The 27681-nt window shown below is 42.2% G+C and overlaps 1 protein-coding gene across 3 annotated transcripts in view; it reads right to left on the bottom strand.

The window, feature by feature from the left end:
• The window catches only part of bcas3 (BCAS3 microtubule associated cell migration factor), a 336126-nt gene that overhangs the window by 199923 nt on the left and 108522 nt on the right, over positions 1-27681 (bottom strand). For all 3 annotated transcript variants that reach the window (XM_065960137.1, XM_065960136.1, XM_065960138.1), the window contains 6 exons: positions 27046-27170; positions 26790-26955; positions 26598-26695; positions 18139-18239; positions 15258-15454; positions 14964-15061 (listed from right to left, as the gene is read on the bottom strand). In XM_065960137.1, coding sequence (XP_065816209.1) covers positions 14964-15061; positions 15258-15454; positions 18139-18239; positions 26598-26695; positions 26790-26955; positions 27046-27170 — 785 coding nt within the window. The remainder of the gene's footprint in view (positions 1-14963; positions 15062-15257; positions 15455-18138; positions 18240-26597; positions 26696-26789; positions 26956-27045; positions 27171-27681) is intronic.

A 27681-nucleotide genomic window follows, 5' to 3' on the forward strand; every position in this document is an offset into this window, starting at 1 on the left:
TGTAAGAAACTTGCCAAAATCAGGAACATAATAATGATAATAAGTATATAGCTTCTTTCGCGTCTTCTGGCCACTGAAGACGCTCTATGTCAGGATTCACTCATTAAAACCAAGCGCTAACCTTCGGTCTTGAAAAATGAAGCCAATGCAGAAGTGCAAAATCCTGCAGTTAGCAGAGTGTCCGCTTGAGCTGGCTCCAAGAACCCTCGAAGTCACATACACACCACAGCCAAAAAAAATGCTTTTTTACAGCATAAATTAACATGTTAACAGCCTGGTACAAAAAACAAAGTAAGTCTGATTAGTTATTGTCATCATGGGCACACACTGTACGGGGGGTGAATTCACTTTTTATTTTTCTCTGGTATGAAGACGAGGAGCAAGTTACTTCTATCAGTCCATTTCTAAAGACGCGTCTCTGACATTTCTGCTTCCATCCTGATACAAACAAGGGTGTGGTGCAGATTGTTTTGATAAACATTAAAAAATCTGAACAATTTTCTTTCCTAATCACACTTTGCTAAACCGTGAGAATCGGCAGAGCACAGGACGAGTTCATCTGAAGTACATTCTTTGAGTTGGTTTTATTTTTCCGAACACAAACACAACAGATTCAGGTCCACAGAGGTGGGGAATTCTATTTAGCAAAGAAAAAGAAGAACTGCAAATGACCAGCTGGAAGTGATGGAGAGGAAATCCACAACTTTTAATACACATCCACAATCAAGCGCAGACACCCTCTCCGTCTCTCTTTCTCGTTCTCTTAGACACTGAGACCCACACAAACACACTAACACACCGTGAGACAGACAGGAAGCTGGGGAGGAATTCCCAAGCGGACATTTCTCACGTTCCTGCGGTGATTGGAAACACACTCCAGTAAAATGGCGGCAGGACATAATTTCCAGGTGAAGAGAGAAAGGCTGTAACCTCTTCCCCTTTCCCTCCTCCTCCTCCCACCCGGGCACAAACAATATCCTCCTTGATATTATCCTTTAACACACACACACACACTCACACACCTGTTGTCAGCTGGAGGGGGCTGGTCTTTAGCTGACCAGCACGGACACACAATGGCTGCTTCTGTGGCTTGGCGGGAGCAGGTGAGCAGATAGTATCTGCATTTATTTGCTCTCACACACACACACTTCACTACATGCATGCACGCACACACACAGACAGGAGGAAAGAGACACACACACACACCTGCTAAGGAAATGAGCCTGCAGTCGGCCCCCACCTTGTCAGCCCCGAGGTGACGCAGAGAAAAACAAAAGGAAGGAAAGAGGCGATGAAGAAAAAGTAAGAAGTTTGAAAAAGGAGCCAACAGAGACTTTCTGTTTTGCAACTGAAAAAACAAAGATTCAATATTCAGAGCATGGGCATTGATATCTCTACAAGTAATATTTCTGCTTCTGAAACAACATGCGCACAACTTCAATCCTCTGAAAATGTTGTCAGAGCAGGCGCAGAAAACTACAAGCTAACATGCAAGCATCTGTTTGTATATTCTGTTGTGTTCCAGGACATTTGAAGTCAAAGCTGTTTGAGAAGCTTATTTCATTTTCTAATCCTGAAACAGAGTAATGGCTAATTCAAGTTTTTCCTTCTTCAGATTTGATGTCACAAAGTAAGCTAAACCAACAGACAAATCATCAAAACAAATGACTGACACGCTCGCTGGCCTGTTCACACATGCGTAAAACCTCAAAAAAATCCCCCAAAAATGTTCAGGGTTAGCTGCATGTGTTAAGGCAAACGGCCAAATGAGTGTCATTTCGGTGACTTTGTGTGCATAAAAAGTAGACTCACATTCAGCCAGATTGATTGCGCATGTTGCTACACTACATTTTATTTCCATTTCATAGTAATTCTGCAATATGTCGCTGCATTAAATTCACAAATCTACCAATAACTGGTGCTTGTTGTTGTGTTCTGATGTTCCTTATTTGGGTTACAGAAATTAACAAAACAGCTTTTTAATGATACTACTGACAACTGTGCAGGAGACGCGCTTAATTTATCATGTTCTGTGTAAATAAGCACTAATGATTTGGTTAAAAGAACCAGTGTCTCTTACACCTACACCCCTCATGCTGAGGGTATGAGAAGAGTGATGTCATATGTCATGAAAGGTTTGTTAGTGTGGATGGACATCAGATCTGGAAGGGTGCTAAAACACTTGAAAACCTTTTTTTTTTTAATACATTTAAAATTGAAGACGCAGTTGTGTTTAAATAGCAACTTGTCACAGGACAGTAATTATGCATTTCATTATCCATGAAAGGTTATTTTAAGGTCCCTGCAAAAATAAAAAAATAAACGGTTTAGAAACAGCCTGTTTTAATTTGACAGGTTCAGAGAGACGGCTTAGATCTTGTCTTCATTAAAAAGTTGTGCGAAGGGATTCATTATTTCACAGTCACACTTAGAGAAGTTGTGTATGTGTGTGTGTTAGTGTGTGATGTAGAGATACTCTGTGACATGAGTCAGATGCTGAGGAAGTTAGATGCATATGCTGCTGAGTGCATTCTTCTCTTCCATCCTCTATTTATTTTTTACCACACTTGCCAGCCAGGCCGTAATAATCTCTGTGTATGAGCAAGTGTGTGTGTGTGTGTGTGTGTGTGTGTGTGTGTGTGTATGTAAGAGTGTGTGTTCTGAGTGTGTGTGTGTGTGTTTGCGTGACTGCATCAGATGTGAAGCGATGCATTAGGCCTTTCTGATGCTTAGGTGTAAAAAATCCCATTAGAGCGAGCGGGATTGCAGATCGATACCTTACGGGATCCAGAGCGGCACTGTGTGTGTGTGTGTTTTTGTGGTTGTGCGTGTGTGTGTGTGTGTGAATGTGGAAGTGCTTTAACACCTCTCAGAGGTGGATTAGTGCGCGACAGCATGGAGACACTGTCAGAGAGTGTTAGTGTCAGAGAGAGAGAGAGGGAGAGCAAAGTGTGGACCGAGAGAGTTTGAGCGAAGCAAAGAGGAACAGATGGAAAGAAGAGAAGCGGAAAAAAAAGAAAGATGTGTCACTCCTGATGATGCTGTGTTTTTGTCCTTGGTTGTGTTACATTGAGGACATGAAGAAGAAAAGGAACAAAAAAAGAAACACTATAAAACAGTGAAGGGATAACACATCGTATAACAGTCTGTGTTTTGAAAGGCACAAAGATGAACGTCTGGTTGGAGTTTGTCCCTAATTTACTGCTTTGCCTCACTAACTTAAAAGGTCAAACACACACACACACACACACACACACACACACACACACACACACACACACACACACACACACACACACACACACACACACACACACACACACACACACACACACACACACACACACACACACACACACACAGAGACAGGTGTTTTCAGTTATGGCTGATTAGAGCTGATGGTGGGCAGAGCTGAGAGTAACACAAGGTCACCAAACTCCATCACCTAACAGGAATGATAAAGTTGTAATTGTAACAGGAAGGTGGTTGTGTGTTTGGGTGTGTGTGTGTGTGTGTGTGTGTGTGTGTGTGTGTGTGTGTGTGTGTGTGTGTGTGTGTGTGTGTGTGTGTGTGTGTGTGTGTGTGTGAACTGAGAATTGGTGTAAAAAGTTAAAATAAGTGAAAACACCTGAGTGAGTGAGAATGATAAAAATGATCCCTTTAAAGCCTGGATTGTACCTCTGTGGTGAAATCTATGCCCTGGCCTACGCTGTAGTGACATAAGATGTAGTGGCCTAAGATGTAGTGGCCTAAGTTGTAGTGGCCTATGATGTGGTGGCTTATATAGTAGTGGCCTTAGATGTAGTGGCCTATATTGTAGTGTCCTACTCTGTAGTGGCCTATGCTGTAGTGGCCTATATTGTCGTGGCCTACTCTGTAGTGGCCTATGCTGTAGTGGCCTATGCTGTAGTGGCCTACTCTGTAGTGGCCTACACTGTCCTGAGTACTACCTGTGTACTGGTGTGACCGCACAACATCATCTGCTTGTGTTTACAGGAAAGAATAATGACCAAGCATATCATGTTGGATTTTGAACTTAATATCTTATTTCTGCTCTGAAAGTGCTTCTTGAAATATCTTGGGTAAACAAGATATATTTGTGAAGTTCTAGCCGAAGAAAGTTTGACTTTTTTTCTACTTTTCCTGGCTTCATTTTTTGAGATAGGACATAGAGTCAGAAGAAGTCAATGCTGTGTGTGTGTCAGAGTGTGTGAGGTCAGTGTACGGCTGCAGCAATACTTCCCCTTCTCATCTTTAAGTGGCGGCGGGCCCAGCAGACAGTGCAATGGGCGGCCTGGCAGAGCGCCCGCCTCAGATTGAGGTCATGGGAATGAGAGGGTGGCACCAAAGCAACTCCCCCTACCCGACCCACCCTCCCTCACCCTCACTGGGACACACTGCTGCTGTGTGACATGAAAGTGTTTGAACATGTGTGTGCGAGTGTTTTCACACTGGAGATGAACATGGAACGTCGACATGATCCTGTGTTTCAGCAGCTGGTTCACACACACACACACACACACACACACACACACACACACACACACACACACACACACACACACACACACACACACACACACACACACACACACACACACACACACACACACACACACACACACACACACACAAATTAAAAATGACGCTAAACACTCTGAAAGTACTAATAAAAAGAATGATTGATTACATGATTACACACCAACACAGCTTCTCTCTCACACACACACACACACACACACACACACACACACACACACACACACACACACACACACACACACACACACACACACACACACACACACACACACACACACACACACACACACACACACACACACACACACACACACACACACACACACACACTCCAGTGGGTAGGCGGTAGGGTGAACGCGTGGCAGATGCCCGACACATTGGTGTCCGTTCAGTCACTATAAAGAGCAGCTGCTCAGTCTTCACTGCCCTCTGGCTCTGCACACACATGCACACACACACACACACACACACACACACACACACACACACACACACACACACACACACACAGTCACATGGATGCACAGGCACACATGCACTTGCTGTAGAACACTAATGCTGGAGGGCATTCCATCTCTCACAGATTATAAGTGCGCCAACACAAAACACATAACCCACACACAAACACATAAAGAGACAGACGACACACACACACACATACACACACACACACACACACACACACACACACAAAGACAGATAACAGCAGCACAAAAACCTGATCAGCACTCACCCATATCAATCCATGTCACTCCCTGATCTCAGTCACGCATACACTCGCCATAAATCCCGACATGTGGCTAAACCATTCCCGCCCTGCAGTCCCCAAAGCCTCACACTCTCATACACACGCACAGAAACACACACACATGCAAGTCAACACACTTCCTGAAGTCTTAAAAGTGACTAAACGATAAATCTCAGAGATGTTACAGAAGAGAGACACAAAGAGTGGAGAAAGAAAATGGGGGGGGAAAGGAAGAAACATTGTCAATTGAGTTTCCTTTCATGCTCAATATAGTTGGTTAATTAATCAATGGGCTTGAAATAATTTCAGCCATTCGTTAATCAAAGATCCTAAAAATCTTCTTATTTAAGCTTTGAATTAAGTAATGATTCAATTTTTTTTATGTTTGTATGTCTCGTTAGACAAAACAATGCCAAAAACACTTTTATTGCTCTAGAAGAAAACCCTCAAATATTAGGAGTTAATAATCATTTTGCAATAGTTTGGAACTGCTCCAGAAAGTTATCTTTTGTGATAAAGCAAAGACAAAAATCTGCCTCATTTGCATTGTGTATTACAATATCTACTTTAAATAAGTATAGTTTGAATATCATTGGCAAAACATAAATTAAATTCCAATTCTTACCCCTCAAAAAACTTAACTAATTCCAAATATGTCAATGGAGTACCATGACAGTTTTGTACTTATAGGAGCCATGATGTGTATTTTAACTTGGTTAATTATTTGTCCAAAAATTTGCACTTGGGTGTGGTCTTACCTTTTTACCTGTTCAGGTGTGTGGCGGGAGTGTACCAAAGAGGGTAAGTGGGTCTGAATATTTTCTGTCAACTGTCATTGTAATCATCATTTTTTGGGGAGACTTTTGTATGTGGTGTTTTCAGTCAAACTTCTGAACCATCAAAACTTATCTGAACTTTGACATGATTTTTAGTAAAAGTCACAGTTACAAGCCACCTAGTCTCTTAGCAGCATTTTGAGTCATAGCCACCACTATACTACCAAAAACACTCCTAATATTGAGTCACATTTATTCTAAGGCTTCCAATGATAAAATCTGTCTGGGGGTATACATCTCAAACTACCAGGAGATATTCCAAGAATTCCAGGACCTGTATGTAAACCATATTTAAGTATGTTACTCGCCCAAACTCAAACTTCCTTTTCTTTCAGATTCTCCGGCAGATCATTTTTCTCATCCTGATAACAGCTCAGCGGGTTCCCTTTAGCCTTGAATGCTGGTGATGACAAAAACTAAATAGAGTGCCGATGACCACAGAGATCTGCTGTTAAGTTCTGTCACCAACCAAAGGGTCACCAAACACACCCTGAGGCGATGGACAGGATGGGTGGAGGAGGGGGGATAGGGAGGCAGCAAGGTGACAAAGGTGGCTATTGATGAAAATAAAATCAAGAGAGGAGGAATGAAGGGATGTGGGAGAGGAGGGTGGGGGGGGGAGGTCACGGGAAATGAGGGTTTTTGTCTTTAAGGAAGAGATCGGATGGCCGGGCATCTTTCTGGCCTGTGCGATCACCGTTGTCAGTGCGGCCACTATAGCACAAAAATACAAGGGCCCTTTATGAGGCCGGGAGGTAATTGTGGGGTATAGGTTACTTACTGGGGTATGTGTGTATTAGAAAAAGAAAGGGAGACAGAATACCACAGCACAGGTGCCTACTCTTTTAAATGGCTGCTCAAGTATGAAGAGGGAGGGAAAGATGGCAGGCAGAGTGTGTGTGTGTGCGTGTGTGTGTCTGAGTGAGTGTGTGTGCAGGTGTGTGTGTCGTCTTTTTTTTATTCACTCATTCATAGCGCTCTCTTTCATTCTCCTCCAGCCCCTGTGAGAACAATAATGCACGGGAAAGCCCCTTCTCGCCTCAGGGTGGTGGTGCTGATGGTGGTGGGGTCACAGGGACAAGAGGGGCACTGTGTTGGTGATGCTAACAGGTGCATGCCTGCTTTCACACAAAAGAATGATAGAAACCTTGTTGTGTTTGTGCAAGCTTTAGTTCACTGGCTACACATAAGACACAGTTAAAGATTCTACTGACCATTTGAAAATGATCTTTTGGGTTTTTTTTCTTATAATTAAAGTTAAGCTTCCATTTATTTTACTCAGCTTGAAAAATACAAATTGCAAAGACTATCCATACCTTGAGTTCCCACCATAGATCGTTTAAAAGGTGGACGGCTTGACATTAGCAAAAAGTGAGGCCAAAACATTCAGAGCTCCCCCTACTGACTAGCTGTGTCTAAAAGTGTGTTAAAAACACGTGTACTGTCTTTCTCATTGAATCTGAGGCCTTACTTAACGGTTTAATGTAAATGATATAAATGTTGTTCATCCTTACAGCAGATGTCAACCTGCTAAATTAATCCATGACACCGGACACTGAAGCTGTTGTGGAGGTTTGTTGTGGAGCTACATCTCACTGAGACATATGATGTTTACGTGAAACAGAGAATCTGAGTAGGTGCGCGCACACACACACACAAACACACACACACACACACACACACACACACACACACCTACACACACACTCACAACCACACACAGCGTCAGTGATGGTAACTGAGCTGTGATAATGTGGGGTGGATGTGGCTAATGGCTGATAGCTGCTGATCCCACACTGATTAACTGACTGTTTTACAGGATGCTGCTAATGGACTGACACACACTCAACTTGAGTCGCAAGGGCAAACATACAGTAAACACACATACACACACTTACATGACTCAAACGCAACACAAGGCTTCAAATCTCTCCCCTCTGTAGGTACCCCTCTATTTAGATTTTGCAATATTAAGCAATATGTCTAGCTAAGCAGATTTGATGCAGAAATATAATGCATGCTTAACTTTGACATGTATGTGAAATGTATCATTGCTTGATTTAATGGTTTATTTTTGACAGTTAAACAGGACATTGCTAATTTTTTACCAGTAAATGGACTGCCATATTTCAAACTCTAGCCCCAATTTGCACATTTACTATTGTTAATTAGAAAACAGAGTTCGGTTCAGTCCATGCAGCTACCTGCTTTATCCCAGCCTGAATCAGAGAGCAATTGACTAAGCCACCAGGTATCTGACAAGTTGGGGAATGATGCACAACCAATACTTTACCTTAGTAGGCCAATACCAAGTATGAGATTAAAATATCTAAACATGCATGATAAATAATGTTCAATAGGATCACAGGTTAACTCACACTGCGATACGATACGAGGCCAACTTAACAAATCTCACAATCCAGTGATCAATCTGTGATATTTGATGTATTGCAAGACCATCATATGATACATCAAGATATCTGATTTCCTTTAAGTATAAAAAATGTGACTAATTAATGTATTCACTGCATTCCGGTGTCCTTTTCACCAACTATCATGCTTCTTCTTTTTTTTCTCCCAGTGTCAATTTCTCCATTAGCCAATTAGCTACCATACATGTCTTCCTTCATTCATGTTTTTATTACCATTGTGAGGAGTCATGGATATGTGGCACAGTAAATCAAACTGGTTGGGAAATCTGTTTAGAGTGGCATTTTTTAAATTCAATTCAGGATATAATGCACCAGTGATTTGAAAATTGCACATTGTTACACATGAGTCATGATGAGGACATCGGCGTATCTATATTTTGTCCCACCTGGAATCCTAAAGCTCGTCTTTACTTTCTTTTTCAGAGAAAGAAAACAAATCCCCATCCTTTAATGGTCTTTTATGTCAATCAGTACAGCGGTCGTACTCCAACACACTCCCAGTGCCAAAGTCCAGTAGCTCTCTAAAGTGTCTTCAGCGTTTAGTGATAAGACAGCTCCATCTCATCCTGCCTGCTCTGCTCTGCCGCCAGCTAACACACTATCACTGATCTACCCCCACAGATAAATCACACACACACACACAAAGTGAGGCAGAGACGTGGCGACAAAGACAAGGACATACTGTACACAAACACACACACTCACAGACACACACACACACACACACACACACTGAAGATGACAACAACAAAAACAACATGGCTGACGCAACATGAAGGGGTTTTTGTTGTTGTTTCCTGTTTTGATGCAGGGTGGCTTTATTTGCAGAGTCAAAACACAACTACAGGAGTGTGTGGAGCCGGCCTGGATGATTTATCAGGTCACACACACACACACACACACACACACACACACACACACACACACACACACACACACACACACACACACACACACACACACACACACACACACACACACACACACACACACACACAACACACACACACACACACACACACACACACACACACACACAGGTAAGATTAAATACTGTTTCTTTCAGTCTTGCTGTGTTATCTCTCTTTCAGGTCTGTCTCCTTTTCTTTCTCTCTCTCTTGATACGACCTCCTGGGCCACAAAATGCCACTGTGTAGTCTAGCTGGGGCTGAAGTCGCCACATACACAGACATACACACAAACACACAACTTACATGCACCCCACAGCAAGGCCTGGGGTGCAGATGGGGGGGTATTGATAACAGCTACACATTGATCCTGTATATTTTGCGGCTGGTGGAAAGTGAGACAGCAGCGTTGGTGTCGGGCTCCTTTGTCCCCTCTGCAGAGACAGATATGCTGAGTCAAGAAGCCATGACTGGAAGCACTGTACAACATACAGAGTGTGTGCTTGTGTGTGTGTGTGTGTGTCTGTATGTGTGTGCGTGTGTCCATGCAGATGGCGTCCCATCACCTCGGGGAAACAGAGATAAGCAGAGTGTATGGGCTGAGATAAGATGAGAGCAGACACTGGGGAGACTGACTGACTGTAAGTGAGTCACTGTGGAGAAAACTGCAGCTTTTTTTACGACCTCGCTGAGCCCGAGGACTCTGAAGGAAACACTTTACTTCTGAAAGAAATCATGAGCAGACAACATGCACACATCCCATAGTAGCACTGTCACGATACTGACATTTGAAACCTTAAACTTACACGCCTGTATGATGTTACATTTACTTCACATTAGGGCTCAGAGATAAGACTAAAGATGTAATATCAGTCGATATCAATAATTATAACGAGATATGTAAATGTATCATTTTTTTCTAAATCAAAGGCTGATTGTTGCTCCTGAGTGAAAGTTTCCATTTTACTCCAAACGTCTGTGCGCTTGCTTTTGCATAACCCCGCAACATGATTGGCTGTTTGTCGTCTGTTTCTTCTTCTCTTTAATATTGAGTGCTAACAAGCATCAAAGGTGAATTAGCTCCTCCCCTTTCTCAGTGTTTGAGTGGTGTAATTAAAGGTTTAAATCTATCAAACTTTTATCAAACATTTACTATATTTATATTAAGAAAGATAATACCGCGCTAATCACGTTTATCGTTTTCTAGGTTCGTAAGTAGGTTCTACTTCATATTTGTCACTTTATTTCAATTGTGTCTGTTTCTCTTCTTTTCTTCTCTGACGCAGGGGTCAGTTGGCTGAAAGTTTTATTTTCTATTTTCTCTCTCTTAAAATGTATATTATTGTAATTACTCGTCCAGAGACTGTGATCAGCAAAGTGTCCCACAGCAGATGTCATATATCCAAAAACAGCAAAATGTAAAATGCCATAATTAGAAAAAAAAGAGAATTGTCAACCAATCACAGCTTTGCTAAAATGACAGTAGTGACTTATCCCCACGCCCAGAGTGAAACCATCTATATGTGCAATACACAGTACTGAAGTTACAAAGTGTTGCCACAATATCAACGTCTCTGGTGATTTCAAGCCCAACAAAGAGGCTGCTATCAACCTTCAATCAGTGAAATCTAAACGGTGACAGCATGCTCAGAAATGTGTCAACCTATCTCAATGTCAGCTCTATCCTCACTATTTTTTTAATTCTGATTATTAGCACAACTGGAAATGCATGATGACTTCTCATTGTTCTCAGGCTGGTAACATGTTACAAGCTGCTTTATACAAACACAAAAAAAAGTTGTCGCTCTCAGCCTTCACACTCTTATTGGTAACTTCTGCCACACACACACACACACACACACACACACACACAGGCCTGCTCTTCAGAGGGTGAGACAAAAGTGATGTGTGTGCGATAAGAGGCGGCGCCACAGCAGTGACAGGACACAACACTAAACCCTCTCTATGCACACACACACACACACACACACACACACACACACACACACACACAGACACACACACACACACACAGATAAGCATCACCTCCATCCCTGGGCCTGGCTCTGTCCTCTTGTCTCTCTCTCTGCTCTGAACCAGTTAGAGAAGAAACTGAAAACACAGAGGACAGCAGCAGCAGATAGAAGAACAACAGATAGGACTTCGGGCGGATAGAAGGATGCAGATAGAGACGGAGAAAGAGGAGGAGGATAGCGAAGGTCAGGGGATTAGACACAGGGGGAGCTGTAGGTCTGTATCATAAAGTCAAGCTCTACAAGAAGCTGCAGCCTCAATTTACAAATTTCAACCTTTGACACCTCTGGAGCCAAAGTAAGGCATAGATATGAATTAAGCTGACAAGATCTGCATTCTTAAAAAAACATTTAAAAATGGCTAAAGAAAGAGTTAAATGACATTTTGAGCCACAGAGATATCGTAAAGTTTAAGAAGGACTGAAATGACATTTGTTGATATGCATGCTACAGGGTACGTTTGGAATTAAAAGAACTGTAAAACAAAGAGAAGAACCCATATAGCACTCTGCTGGTGACGGAGAACTGCTAGTGTAATACAATGAAACTGAATTTAAATTATATTGATATCGGCGAATATTGGAGATAAAATTAGCCAATACTAACAGTCACTGGATACGCTAATATCGGCCGATATTATCAGCTGGCCGATAAATCGGTCGGGCTCTTGTCCAAATGTCAATTATGTAACCTTATTTTAAAATTGTCCACCACCATGCAAAGACTCTATGAATCGGCCTACGATAAAAGCATGTTAAGGCTGGCCATCGGCCTCGCCTCTGATCCTGACCACGCTCTGTTCACAGAATATAAACTGTTGCCATCAAACCGGAGATATAGGCTCCCACGTTTTAATAAGGTTAGACTGGAGCACTCTTTTGTTCACCAGTCAATTTCTAAAACTGATTGATGAGCTGAATCCCAGAGCAAAGCAAGTTGAAGGCCTCTGAATGTTTGTTTGGTGTTTGAGTGTTGTGTCAGATGTTTGTATCTTGGTATCTTCTCTTATTTTTTTATGTTGCAAGTGGAGCTGCTGTGATGCAAGACATAATTCAGACCATGTCTGACAATAAAGTTCTATCAATCAATCTATTAATCAAAATGTTCTCATCCATTAATAATTTTTACACAAAAGGGACATACAAATATTACTGACTAAAAAATGATTTTATTTTCTACCTCAGGAAGATGACCATTACCAGTAGCTCACCATTATTGATGATTAATAAATCACACCTGTGTATCTGTTTACTCACTAGTTCAAACCCTAAAAAGTTTTCAATTATTAAAGTACTAATCTTCAGACTCCCTAAAATAACGTTGAAATGAACTACTAAAAAACTAAACTTTTAATAAAAATGAATGAGGAATTAAAAATCCAAACTAATGTTGTGTTCGATACTTCTGTTAATATGTAATATGCAAAGAAGAGTAGCCATTAAAAGGTTATAAAAAGTGGGGGCGACAGATAGCCTAGTGGCTGTGTAGCGTACCCCATCCATGGAGGCAACAGTCCTTGTATCAGCGGCCTTGGGTTCAAGTCGGAACCCGGCCTTTTGCTGCATGCCGTCCCCCACTCTCTCCTCCTGCCATTTCCTGTCTCTCTACAGCTGTCATTGCTAAAGAAAGAAGTCTACAGGCCCAAAAATAACACTTAGAATAAAAAGATTATAGAAACTTATCAAAGAAAATAAGGGACACTCTGTCTGTTACTCAAAGCTTAATAACTTTTTTTGTAGATGGAAAAAATATTATTTAACAACAAATAAAGAAAATAAATTGGAATTTTGAAAGAAAAAATTGTGTGACTGTGTTCTGTATATGCTGCTTCATGTTGATTTCCAAAGAAAGAACTGTACTAACAAATGTTCATATCTGTGATTATCTACTGTGTGTCGGAACGTGTTGACAAGTATGTGCAGAAGAAAAACACACGCTATCAGTGATGTGAAACTATTTGCGACACACCTTTTAGTGACACGAGCTGTAAATATTTCCTGACACCTGAGTGAAGGAGCCGGAGCGTCTGTCCGTCAGCCTCAGATCACACGAGTGATGCTTCTGTCACAAGACGCAGCAGATAATGTTTGCAGACGCCTCCTCTATCTCTTTCATCACACAAAAGGCAACAGGATATAATGTCACACGGTAAGTGAGGATTCCTCCACCCGCAGCAGCTCTAAATACCACGCTTAATCCAAACACACACAAACATCTGCACGACCCGCGTAACAGCAGGACAGTTTCAAGGGTAAAAGACATATTCTAAAGGGAAAATCCTCTCGTGTGTGTGATTGGATTAGCCAAACATCGTAACAAGATTACAGGAGACATGTAAAGGGACATCAGAATCACTTGAACCGTATCAATCCTGTCTGATGGCTGGAAGACTTCACAGGCCTCCTCAAACAATAACAGAGGATTTTAATACAGAAAAAACACAATGAGGATGCAGCAGAACACCCTCAAAGTCTGCAAAAACCTGGATTAGTAGTAGGTATTTATAATCTACAAGTAGTAGTGGTAGATACAAGATAAGGGAATCCCATAGCAAATACACTCATTTTGATTTCACAACCAGAGGACTTGTAATAAAGGAAGAACTTTTGTAGGAGAATATGTGATTATATCATGAATTTGAGGACCCTTGAGAGTGTTTTTTATGCTTTTATTTTGTATTGTTTAAACCGTGGGGTACTTCACTTTCTGTTTGGATTTAATCCTGCTTTTATTTTGAAAGAAAATAAGGAACTTGTGGTAGATAAAAGGTTAAAACATTAACTAAACAAAAGATGGATTAAAAAGTAAATCAAAACAGCGAAAGAGGACGTGAAATGTAAAAAAGTGAAATGTTGGACATCATGAGGCGGGTATTACTTTGGACTTATCAACTAAGCTGTCTAAGAGGTTTTTTTTTTTTTAAAGTGAAATCACATCATGTCTAAAGTGTCAATGCTGACAGTCCTAGTCTTAATAGTAATCACAGATTTTCCATCCCCATATGAAAATGTTTTCTTTGTAAATGTTGAATATAAAAAGTTAAAAGTCGTCAAGTTTGTAATGTTTTCTGAAGGTGCCATGTTTGTGCATTTTTTAAAACCTTGAAAGAAACAAGCCATGTGCAAAGGGGTTCTACATGTTGACGAGTTTTTATACTATAATGATTAAAGTGACAAAGAATTATGTGCTAATACAGGAATAGTTTTTTTCCCCATACTGAGTCGGTAATAGATATCACACTGACGTATAAGCTTTCAGCATCGTGACGAGTCTGAAGTGAAGGGATTGATGGCAGTAAAACACAACAGAATGAAACGGCCACAAGACAATGAAAGTGGAGTAGAATAAACTACGACTGAATGAGGCAGGGAGGAGTACGATGAAACAGAAGAACCACAGATGCATCACAGAGGAGTAGAGGAAAGGATGGAGATACAGCAGAGTAAATCGATGAAGTCTCCTACCTGTTCCTGCGTCCATGATGTTGGGCTGTCCTCTGCGATCCGGCACCAGGCGTGACGAGCCGGGCATGCTGACGGGCTCTGAACGGACCGGCTGGATCCTGCACACACAGACAAATATTACAATTATTACCAACAGAAGGACCTCGGATGGGTGTTTGGGTCAGGAACACATGAAGGGTGATGATGTTGTTTTAGGGATTATTTTAAAGCTGTCTATGTAAAGGGATGGGTGAATCTATGAAGTGATTTCAGTTCATTAGAGAGACATCTTTGTTTATATGAACGTCACAGTACCTGAGGCTGTGTAGGTCCAGGTCATCCGTGTCAAAGTCCAGAAGAGGCTGCTGGACGTCAGTGGGGCCCTGGGACTGAAGGACTGAGGACGAGGACGAGATGACTGTGGTTTGTCCTGAAGGGTGGATGGTCTTAAACTGGAACTGAGGGCCCATCCACAGGCGCCGGTGGGGCCCCGTGTGGGTCACGATCTCTACCTGAGATTGCAAAAGGTAATGGCCAGTGAGAGAGAGATCCATTTGAAGATATTTAAAAAATACAACCAACAAAGAACACTAAAAAAAAGTTGTCGCCTTCTTAAGTCAGCACCAAAATTACCCAACGGTTAAACTAATCATTATTTAAATTGTAACTCCAAAGAGGCTCAGAATGAACTTATTGCACTTTACTTTCTTTTGGTATTCTTACAAACAGTGAATGTTAAAAGCCTGATCTCAACTCTGGTGAACTCAGCCACCTGACATTGAACTAAAAGCCTCCTGAACTCCTGCATCACTGAAAGTCTGACACTGAAGTCAGAACACGTCAAGGTCTTGTGTGTGTTTGGAGATGCTGGCGGCATGATGCGAGGCCTTCCCAGAGGGATAATATGAGTGTGACACCAGCGGCAGCATGGCAGCCAGGCTGAGGTGAGGCCTACTGGGAGAGTAAGATGGCACTGGCGTGGCAGGTGGTCCATGGGCGCCCAAGCTGAGTGGCACTAATGCAGGCGGGAGGGGGGGGTGGAGTCATGAACATTGGACTATTACTGCCTCCTCTGCTCTCCATCTCCTCTCTGCCGAAAATTTACTCTCTAACCGTCTCCTGCCTAGGACTCTCATTTTAACCGCTCTCCCACGCTAGCTCTGACTTTTCAACTCCCTGCAGCACTTAGCACGCCTCTTGGTGTCTCGCTGCTCACATTTCATTATCTTTACTCTGTACGCGTTCGTCTCTCACCTCAGCCCAGCTCTCAGCTCGCCGCTCACAGACACGCTTCACTCTGGCTGCCAGGTGCCAACATCCCAGAGACCAGTGAGAGCTCGGGTCTCTTAATTCTCCCATGTGTCTGTGTTTTAACACTTGTATATGCATATGCATGTTCAGATATAGGTAGCCTGTCACAGCTGTGCAAACTAGGCCACTGAATGAGGGAAGGGGATTGTCACTCTGTGTGTGGGTGTGTGTGTGTGTGTGTGTGTGTGTGTGTGTGTGTGTGTGTGTGTGTGTGTGTGTGTGTGTGTGTGTGTGTGTGTGTGTGTGTGTGTGTGTGCTCTGCCAGTTAACACCACCAATGTCACGCCCAGCCGCAGAGCTGAACAGCTGCCAGTGTGCCCACTTTGCAGAGGGATGGACGGCCCAGATGTTGCAGTCCAGTGGCATCCACCTCCCACTGTGTCCCTCTTTGGACACAGCTGAGGGCTCGTTGCTTATTTTTGCCCTTACAGACCCTGTTCCTTGGGCGGGGCATTAGGCCAGATCAAGCTTAATAACGGGTAAAAGGCTTGTTTGGTGCCTCTCAAACATCCAACTAGTTTAAGCAGTATCCCTGTGTAGGGATGGCCATCTTTAATTTTGATTGATTTTGATATCCATATTGATACTCTTGAATGATCTGAGTCCTTATCGATACAACTAAATAAACTTTTCCACTATTTTGGGATGACATGCAGAAGAAGGCAGAGGTTGGATTCGACATTGGGCATGGGACATAACCGCTTGGCCATCCAGTGTCCCCCTTTGTAGGAACTTCCCTGTATCATTTCCAATTCATCAAGCTGTTGTGCCTGACATGTTCTTGTCTTTCTACAAAGTGTAATGGATGTGGAATAAAAACTACCATGTATAACCGGTCTCTGATATTCTGAAACGTTCCATAGGAGCTATTTGCAGACACACTTAAGAGCTCTAATGTTCTCCTCCAACCACTGACAAATGCACCACTACCACTGTACTGTACTGACAGGAAGTTACCAAAAATCCAGGTTAGTGCAATGGATAGTTTTGCTCCTGGCAAACTATCATGGCAGATATGAACCAGGCCCTGTGCAAGCTAAGTGGGTTGCATTTTAACTAATCAATTATGCATGCAGTGGAATTATTGATGGTGAAAATGTAGTGGGTTACCTGCCTACACCAGAGATGAGTGCATTGAGGGTTAACCAAGCTGAAAACATCAAGGTGTGTGTTTTTCAAACAAGGCCTGACCAAATAGTAGTAACATGTCGGCACAACTTTGGGCGGCTTTTGAGACAAGAGAGAAGCCACAAAGTGAGTTATGATATCTGACGGAGCAAGAGGAGGAAATCTGTGGGAAAGAAAATAATCAAAAGCTGCTTCCTGCATGTCCCAAGTGTGCAGACAATATCATCTAAAAGTAGAATAAAATGGTGTGAATCAACATGTTGACAGATTTTATGGGTTTTAAAATGGATTTAAAAAATCACTTAAACAGGATGAGGCTGTTTAATATGGAGATCAGACCTTTGGTTCCTCCAATCTAGGCCTGTTTATCAGAGGTTGGGTAAAATGGACTTCTTCAAATTCTCAGTCCCCTTACAATCTTTTTGGATTCTAGATTTTGCGTCATGATCTTTAGGGGTCATCTCTGCTTCATTTGATAATAACAGACATTTCAGTGTTGGATCTCTTTTAGTTTTGCGGATCTTGGTATCAGACCATCAGAAAATGAATAAATGAAAGTTGTGATAAAGCTCTGTAACATTTTCTTCAGGAGCCATGTTTGTTTTTTCACCTGAGCATCAACTTATCTACACTTCAACTGACCTCCATGTGACATTTCACTCATTACCAGGTAGATTCAATCACTTGTCTGCATGTCACTGTCTTATTTACAAACTGAATGTCACACAGTGTTTTATTGGTTAAGGTGGAGCCTGACCTGAGAGAGCCACTCTTCATCCTCCTGGCCGCTGTGATCCGACGCCAGGCTGTCTGACGACTCGTGACGTGTGATTGGTCCTGGGCTTCCTGGAGGCATCGCTGAGAGAACGCACACACAGAAATAAATGATGAGTTGATGTGGCACAGAATGATGACTTCTGATATTTTGACAGTGATCATTTTTTGTTGCCATCATGAGTTTCAAACCAGAAAGGTCCTTAAAAAAAGTCTCCTAAATTCAAGTATTCAGTGTTTCCTACATTTTTGATATGCTTGAAATGTGTAAAAACCTCCAATGTCATAAAATATGACAGTGATGCAGCTTTAAGAGAGAAATGTCAGTGAGTTAAGGCTGTCAGAGCAGTCAAAGCAGGCCAGTCAATCCCATATAACCATTAACTATTAACTTAAATCAGCCCGTGAAGGAAAATGGTAACTGACAACTAGTTTATTAAAGTGTGTTAGAGTCATTAGACTTTAACTGATGTGGTCTTTGACAGTCGATACCAATACATGTGGGCTGGAGAAAGTGGCAGTAGTTATTTCAGGCACAGGTCAGAGTTTGTACAAACACAAACTGTTGAGAATTATTTTTTTTTGTCTCACTTGGGCATATTGTGCGTGCCAGTGTGTGAGAGAAAAGCAAGTGTAGGGTAAAGTGAGTAAGAGAGAGAGAGAGAGAGAGAGAGAGAGAGAGAGAGAGAGACCGAGGGACAGATGGAGTTCTCGCAGGCTTGAATAAGCAGGCGTGGAGAATGAGGCCTAATGTGTAGAATCAGTCCTCTCTCTGTCTCCCCACCTCGGGCATGAAGCTTGTTTAACACAGAACAGGCTAATAAACTTGTCAGGTCCACATCTGGAGCACAGGAGGCGCTCCCGTCTTCATCACACTCACACACACACACACACACACACACACACACTTAAACACACGTGCCAGGTGTTCATACAGCCCTGATGGAGGTGGTTTGGTGTTTGACGCCTCTGTTACAAACGTCACATCAAACCCCCACCTTCACATTACTCACTATACATACACCTGATTCTGGAGTGCACCTCGCTGTGTTTATAAATGTGGATGTAGAAAGGAGGAGCAACAAGGAGTGCAGAAGCTTAAAAATGCAATACAAGAAAAAAACAAACAAAAAGGCATCGGACAAAGTTAGGAAATTAAATTTGGGATAAATGGATGAAATATATTATTAAATATCTCATCGCATGACACAGGTTGGACTGAATGAAAGCAGAGTACAGAAAAAATGGGAAAAGAAAAAGAAGAAATTATATCCTGATATTTAAATGCATGACGCATATCTAATAGCATTTCTATTGACCACACTTTGACGTCAGGTAGTCAAAAAAAATGTTACACTTTGATGAATTTTCAATACCACATCTTTTAAAACGATGCAATCTGTTATTTTAATGAGTGAAAGTGTCCAAAAGTTATGAAGCTTTAAAAAAAATAAAGATCTTCAGTTAAATTTTCAACTCAAACTGTCTCGAGAGACAGAGAGAGAGAGCGGCTCTGCTCCGTTCAGATTCACAGGTCGGCAAACACTGACCCTTCTCACGTCCTGTTAGCATCTCTTAAAAGACAAAAAAGTTAAATGTCTGTTTCTTATGATTAAACACAGAGCGGAGGAGGTGACTGCAGAGGAGAAAATGTCTCAATTGCACAAATAAACTTGGCCCCGGCACTCTTCCATGTGTTTGAGAAATTTCAACAGTGTGGAGGAGTTCTTGCACCTTTTGTTAATTAAGATCAAGAGATTACACAATATGTGCCTGGGACTTTTATCATTGTTTCCATGGTATCAAAATTGTTTGATTTTTACAAGTATCATCAAAAATGGTAATGCCTGGTATCATGACAACCCTCAATTTGTCTTATAAGGCTCAACACAGCAACCTGATGTGTCTGGAAAATGACCAAACAGCCTAATAATGTAGTCCTTTATTTGACTTGTTTAAATTATTATAACTGTAATTAAGGTGATTAATTGACTCACAAATGTAATTTGAAGCAGAAAGGGTCTAAAATACACAAACACAGTAAAGTCTGCCAGCATATTGTCAGTCAGTGAGCTGAACAGAGAGACAGATGCACTTTCTGCAGAAACCAACGCTGGAACCACAAAACAACAGAAGTTAAAGATCCCAGTTCTTTTAATAAGTGTTAGAAATAAGGGGTAGACCTCTGTGGATAAAGGAGATCGTGGTGAAACACTGGGATCAAAAACTGCAAAGGGTCATTTTAAAACAATGTTTCTAAAGTTGGCAGCCTGACATGCTGTTGTTCCTGCAACAGATCATCCAAAAACAAAAGAGCAGAAATACCAGCCGAGTGTGTTTTTAATGCCTTTTAAGGAGCTGCCCCATTAAAGAAAATCTGGATAAGACATAAAGTACCAGCATGGAAAGACACCACTAGTTGTGAGTGGAAAACTATCTTTCTAATCAGGGTTCACACATATTTGCTCAACCCACAAATATGGTGCGGAGGGAGTGCAAGCAAGAGAAAGTGAGGCAGAGAACGGTTCTCATGCCGTTTCTAAAAATCAAAGACAGAAGAACAAAGCCTGTGTTGTGTTACTTATTAAACAAAATCACAACTCCCTCACTTCCTCCCACTGCCTTCACTCCCACTGCTCCCACTCTCTCTCCTTGCTCTCTGACCCTTGGGGCCAATAGCTGTTCTCTAATTAATTATTGATGTTCTGAAGCAGTTGGTGGACAGGCTGGATCGAGTTTCCTGTGTGTGTAGGTTTGTGTGCGTATGTGTGTGTGTTTGTGTGTGTGTGTGGGAGGGGCTTCCACTGGCCGGAGTCACAGCCAGGCTCCGGTGTAGAAAGCTAGTGGTCATCCCCACGGGTCAAGCAAAGAGACAAAGAGGCATCCCCCTCCTCTGTGTGTGAGTGTGTGTGTTAGTCAGAGTGCACGTCAGGAGCCAGACTGACCCCGGCAGTTACAGTCATATCTACTCGTCTTTAGTGTCCGGCTAGCCAGACACTCGGCCTTCTGCTTTTACTGCGCTCATTACTGGCTCTTAAGAAACAGAGAGTCAATGCAATTTCACAGACGGCTAATATTTTAAGTGCAAACTTATTACAATGGAGTCTGAATGTATGGCTACATGCACAGTTGTTATTGACAGTTTTAAGAAACATAAGCGAATAAGAAATGTGTCCCTACTGAGAAATTCTCATTTGAAAGAACACATTTTTATAATTTATGTGACAGTATTGACCTACTCTTGATGTAAGATGTAGGAGAGACATATTTTGATCCCATTCTTCAGTGTCATTTGTGGTTACTGTTATGCATATTTGGACAATTTCTGATAAAACTCAGACACGGCATGACCGAGAAAATACATTTGATTGTAAGCCTTTCACATGCTTATGACAATAAAGTGCAGCTAATCAGATTTTTTTAAATAAGAATAATAATCCATGAATTTCAAGGTTTGTGTGATGTCAAAACAGGACACAAACTTTTGGACGCAAATTTGGATATTGTTACAGTATTATTTTAACAAAAATTGAGAGTTACTATCTTTCATTGTAGCAATCACTTGGTAAACCATACAGCTATAATGTTCCAATGACTTTTATTACAACAATTTGTGTATACTCTATGTTAAAGGCTGACCTTTGTCATTTTACATCGCAGCCAAGCTTAAGCTAGGTTTTTTTTCTCTCTACATGTGATAAGCAAACGTATATGGACTGCGACTTATGCCCGTACCCTGCGTTCATTCTGTCCATATTTCTGCTACGTTGCAATACCATCATAAATCAGGGGGCAGTGTCGAGCAGTTTAGCCAACGGTTCAAGCCAGACCACTAAAACACAACGAAGAAGAATACTTTGGAAAATGGCAAACTTTTTGAGGAAAGGTTGTGCAAGTTGATTACAAACAATAAAGATATTATGTTAACTCAGTCAGGACAGACACGTACAGCAGAAGAGCTGGGTGGAGATCAGATTGGAAATGAATGTCAGTTTGACGGCAGTGAGAGAGAGAGAGAGAGAGAGGAGTGGTTAGTGTGAGACCACTCCCTCTAGTGGTTGCACTTATTTGCCGTCTATAGGACACGTGGGAGTTTATGGCTAGTGACAGTTAAAAAAATTTAAACACAAGTATCTATTGTAAACAACTGGAAACAAAAATTTGCCTTAAACCTTCTGAAAGCAAATATCTAAGTTTTGGATTTTATGTATGATTTTTTTCCCCTTGCTTTGAGAATTTTCTTCAGCCTGTTAATTGAGCATTTTCTGCAAAAGAACCCACATTTTTGGACTCCGTTGACTTGCCATAGCAGGGAAATTCATTTCCCAATTAGTAATCTTGGGTCCTTTTCTTTATAACCCTGATGATTCTGCATTTTCATACCCACACAAGCAGAAAAAACAAGCTTGCCCACACCGTCCAGGAACAGAGTCGTCTGTGTCAAAGTCTTTATTGACTGTGGAGAGAGGAGGTGTTGTGCTGGGCTGAGGTCCGGTAGCCGGTGGCCTGTTAGCCAGAGCAGTGAAGCAGGGAGTCAGAACAAGAACAAAGGCAGCCTGGGTATTGATGTAGCCCGACCTCCCGGGGCCTTGGGCCAGGGGCCGGACAGGCCGATCTCCAGGGAGAGATAAGGGGCTAACAATCTGATGGATCTGGAGAGCTGGCTGCACAGTGCACAGTCGTCTTGTCTGGACTGTTTGCTCTGTTCACCTTTATCTCTTTCATTTTTTTTTTAAAGATTAATTTTGTTTGTCCTTTATTTTTCCTTTGACCTGTCTCGCTTGGTTGCCAGACATTTCACTTGCTCAGCTCCCTCTCCAGCGCTCTACCTGTCTCTCTTCTCACTTTCCTCTCTTCTCGCTTTCCTCTTGCTCTGGCAGATAGATGCTGGCACGCTGACAGACTGGGATAGCTTAGTCATTATGTATCATTCAAGGCGTATTTGACTGACAGCTCCCTCATTCAGCCAGCGCTACACTTACCCCATCCTTTCTCTGCCTCTCTTTGATTACTGACCCAGTGATGGCGCCATGGTTTCTCTTTACCAAACGCCTGATGCTCCAAAGCCTTCACTCTGGCCCCTCTCTCGGAGCAATTAGATCTATTGACGAGGCAACTGTGGCTGGCCTGTCATGGGCCTCAAAGTCCCAAGAGAGCAGCCGAGCCAGCCAGTCAGTCAGTCTCCACAATTAGCACATTATATGACAGGTAGGGAGGGGAGGGCCGCGGCCAAAAAGCATAGCCTCTGTTACGCCGCCATCACCAGGCTCAGCGGGGCCAGCCAGAAATCCAGGTGGTAAATTATTCACCGGTTTGTTTGCATCAGAGCAACTTTGCGGTGAGGGGAGGAGGTGTTAGAAAACAGACTGCGGACAGCTAGATAAATATTAACCTGACAAAAATCATAGCAGGAAAAATCTACCTCCAAATGCAAGTAATGAGGGTTGGGAAACCTCACATTCATCAAAGTATAAAGCCTGTTATGATAGGGATTAGAGCAGTCTTTCTGTTATTTCCCAGCTCCAACACCTTAAACAAAAAGGAAAAGGGGCCCATTGACACTCACACAAAGGTGCACAGACATGAATCCTGTGGTTCCGCCTAGAGGATTCCCTAAACACTTAAAACTTGGCTTCACACTGCTTTAATAAAGCCAGATCATACTACAGTATCTCCTCTGTTTGTGAGTACACTGTATAATGTCTTTCTCCTTCTTATCTCTCCAAGGCGGTGCTGCATGTTGCCGTCCTCTGCTAGCCTGAGTGCTGCCAATAGCTGCTCCAGATGGACAGGTGGAGATAGTGACCATGAAGTGGCGCCACCGCTGCCTTTTATCATCCCGTCCTGGAGGCTCCGGTCTGGCCTGACCCCGGCCCTTCCTCTCCCCTTCCTATTCCATTCCCTGCATGCTGCATTTTTAATCAGCCTGGGTCATCCAATATAGAGCCACGAGACCAGAGAGCACGGCCTGTCAATCAAGCGCTGCCACCTCTTTGTTTGCACCACCTTTTTAGAGACGCTGTTTTTGTTGGACAATTAGCTGAAGGGGATATTTTTACACATTCCTCATTAACACTTCAGTGCTTTAATTTCTTGTTGAATAGTAAAAAACTTTATTCGTCTTGTGTCCTCTCTTTAAATTAAATTTAAATTAGACTTAGATGCAAGAATTTGTTCTGCAAGTAAGCACGCTGTCTTTTTCAGTTCCCTTTGCAGCTGCATGATCTTTATGCTCAGCAAGAGGCAGCTGGACGAGGGGCGTATGGCTGTGTTGTAATTCATCCTAAGGTCAAATTGACTCCTTCTCCTGGATCACTTCTCCACTGAGCTGCCAAGCCCTGGAGGAAACAGCGGAGGAGAGGGGCTGGCAGGGGGGGACGCCTGCTGAGAAACAGGATGTTGAGAGTCTGCGCTCGGGTGCAAAGCGTAGAAATGGAAGGTGGCGTTCCAAGAGCAGCTCAGTCGGTGTCGGTGGTGTATAGGACCCTGACCCCGAGGGAAAATGGCAGGAGAACAAGAAGTGGGTAGAGGGCTGAACAATTATGTTTATAGCGTCTTGACCTCATATTGGTTCTCACTCGGTTGGTTTGGGGAATGAAAGAGCCACGGCGGTGTTAGCTGGCTATTGTTAATTGGATGTAAATGTTAATGCAATGAATCTCTCTCATTATGCAGCACTTCCACTGCCCATGCTGGCAGAGAGAATGGTGGAAAAAGCTGACGCCCGCGCCCGTCACCCCAACGTGTCCTCATCGCTCTGACACTAGGAGAGACCATTAGCACTAATTTGAGAAAATATCCTACCAGTTAGACCTGGAGCGCTACAGAAGTCAACGAGACGAGTGCAGAGATTAGGGTAAACACAGCCACCACTTGCCCTGGAGCAGCCGCAAGAGCTAATTACAGATTTTGTGTGTTTATAATTATGGAGTAGCTCAAAACGCCAGCCTATTCCAGGGGGTGGATTGATTCCGTGTGTGGCCATCCATGTGCACTTGCATTGGCTTTTTCCGAATTGGCCTTTCAGAGGGTAACCTAAAGTGCTCACTGCTCTGTACTTGTTATTGAATTAAAGAGAGTTTAGGGTGTCAGCTAATTGGTCAGAGTGCAGCATCTCATAGCATTGTGCTAGCATACCCTGGAGCGGGCGTGTAGTGTGGCGGGCAAAGACAGACTCAAGGCGCAGAACAGAAAAAGTCTGATTACTCAGAGGATATGAAATGGTAAATGTGGGAGTGTCTTTGTCCGAACTCTTTGACAAAGGAAATGTTATGGCTGCTGACTGGAAAGCACTTTCCTCAGCATGTGGCAGCAATAAAAGGGCCGAGGAGTGGCTTTCAACACAGTCAACTTGAAAAAGTCAGCAGGGATTAGGGGTCACCCCCTTGTCTAATAATGCATACAGTACACAGAAAACATGTATGGTTGTATTAGCCTGTATTGGCAAAACACACACAGACCTACTATCTATAATGCATACATGTTATAGAAAAACATGATGCAGTTCAGGTCGATCCTCCAACAGATTCAACGCCATACATACCTCAACTTCTCTTTTCATATCAAAACACTTCTTTTTGCAAGTAACAATTCTCCAAGATGACTCAACAATTGAGTATTTCTCCAGATTAAATTTTAAACTTCTATCATATTTGGAGTTAGTATTTAAAAAAAACAGCAATTGGTGAAAAATGTCAGCAAGTAATCACAATTGAAAGCCAACAAAAACTTAAGATAATGAGAGAACAATAATTTGCAGAAGTGATAGATGAATTTGAAAAAGTAAGAAATCTATTGGGGCAATTCTAAAACGTTTTGCCCTCATTAGACATTTAGACCCTAAAATGTAATACGCCATCATAATAATAAAGCCAAATTATTGTTGAGTTTTTTTAAGCAACATAAAGTGTGCTTCTGTTCTTACTATGTGATATGAGGCCATATATAGAGGTTTTTTCATACTGCTGTTTTCCACATTGTCCTTTTTTTATTTAGAAAAAAGTTCAGCCTTATTGACTTTGAAATAATGAAAGCACCCCAGGTCTGTACTTTATTTCTCTGATGCTCATAGGTGATTTAAAGGCAGTTTAAAAGGAAATGTTTGCACAGAAATGTCATACTATATGAGGACTAATCTAAACAAATGTACACTCGATGAGGTACCATGAACATGATCTTAAAGCCCCCATTATTGTTTGCTTGTGGTATCATAATGTTTCCTTATTATCAGTAACTCAATGAGCTGAAACCTGAAACACATGTTCACTTCAAATCGAGCTGCCTTGAGTGCATCTGCATTGATTTACATCTTTAAACAGACTTAATATGCATTTATGCTTCCCCAGTATGAAACTTTGCATTTTTACAAAAACACAATGTGATACTATGAATGAACCAAAGAACGCAAAAAGAAGGAAAGAAAAAGATTTGTGTAAGACTTACCAGCCAGGAGACACTGATAGTACTGCACCAGGTCTGAGGCCAACACCAAGGGGTGGTTGGAGTTGAAGGGTGGCTGCAGCTCGTTCCACTGTGGTGTTCTGCTCCAAAAAACAAGAATAAATAAATGATAAACCAACCGTGAAACTGACCAAATCGAGACCCTTTTTTGAGAAGTGGTCAACACAGTATTACCTGGCTAGAGTCCAACAGGCCCTGGGACAGGTGCTGAGCTCCAAAGGTGTGTCATCGCTGATCTTTTGAGCAGTGCTGAGAGGCCGAGGCTCCAAGACATGCTCCACTAAGTTACCATAGCAACTCAAGATGTACAATGAGTCCACGACCGACTGCCTGGATTGATCTGGGAAGGAACATGTCGGGAGAGATGTTTGTACTTTGACAAGATTAAAACAAAAACTGTTATCAAAAGCACCTGTGGGAGAGATCTTACCTTTCTCCCGTTTCATGTTGGAATTGCTGATGAACCAGGAGCGAGACGAGGCAAAGATGGCGGCCACGCAGAACTCTCCTCCACTGGACTTGCTCGGGGAGATCTGTGGCGGGGGTTTTGCTTTGCTTCAGGAGGGAAAGGAGCACAATGTTCAGACAGAAAGGTAGAGTAAGAAGTAAACTTTTCAGTAGTATCAGTGGTAGCAGTAATCTCCTCATCAATGGCCTTCTTGTATTCATTTCCAACATCAACGTTACTAATTTATCTACTATTTTATTGATAATAAAATGGAATACAAAGCACCTTTCAGAAGAAGTATGGACATTTAAAGAGTGTGATTCATGGAAGATCACAACAAGAATCTGACAAGAGGTGATGACTGTCAACAGTAAAACACAAGAAATACACCTTGGAGGAGAGTATAATGTAAACCAACACATCTGTGAACAGGGATCACATACTTTATATACGTGCTTTGCATGCAAGGAGCAAAGCAAGGGGGGAAATTCAAATGACTGCAAACAAAACATTCACCTCTGCAGAGAATGAAGGGCAAATACAATCCTGCTCCACCACAAATGTTGATATAGAACTACAAAATGCCCAATTGCTGGATTGTAACGTTTATACAACCCG

Source organism: Labrus bergylta, chromosome 11, assembly GCF_963930695.1.
Source record: "Labrus bergylta chromosome 11, fLabBer1.1, whole genome shotgun sequence".
NCBI lineage: Eukaryota > Metazoa > Chordata > Actinopteri > Labriformes > Labridae > Labrus > Labrus bergylta.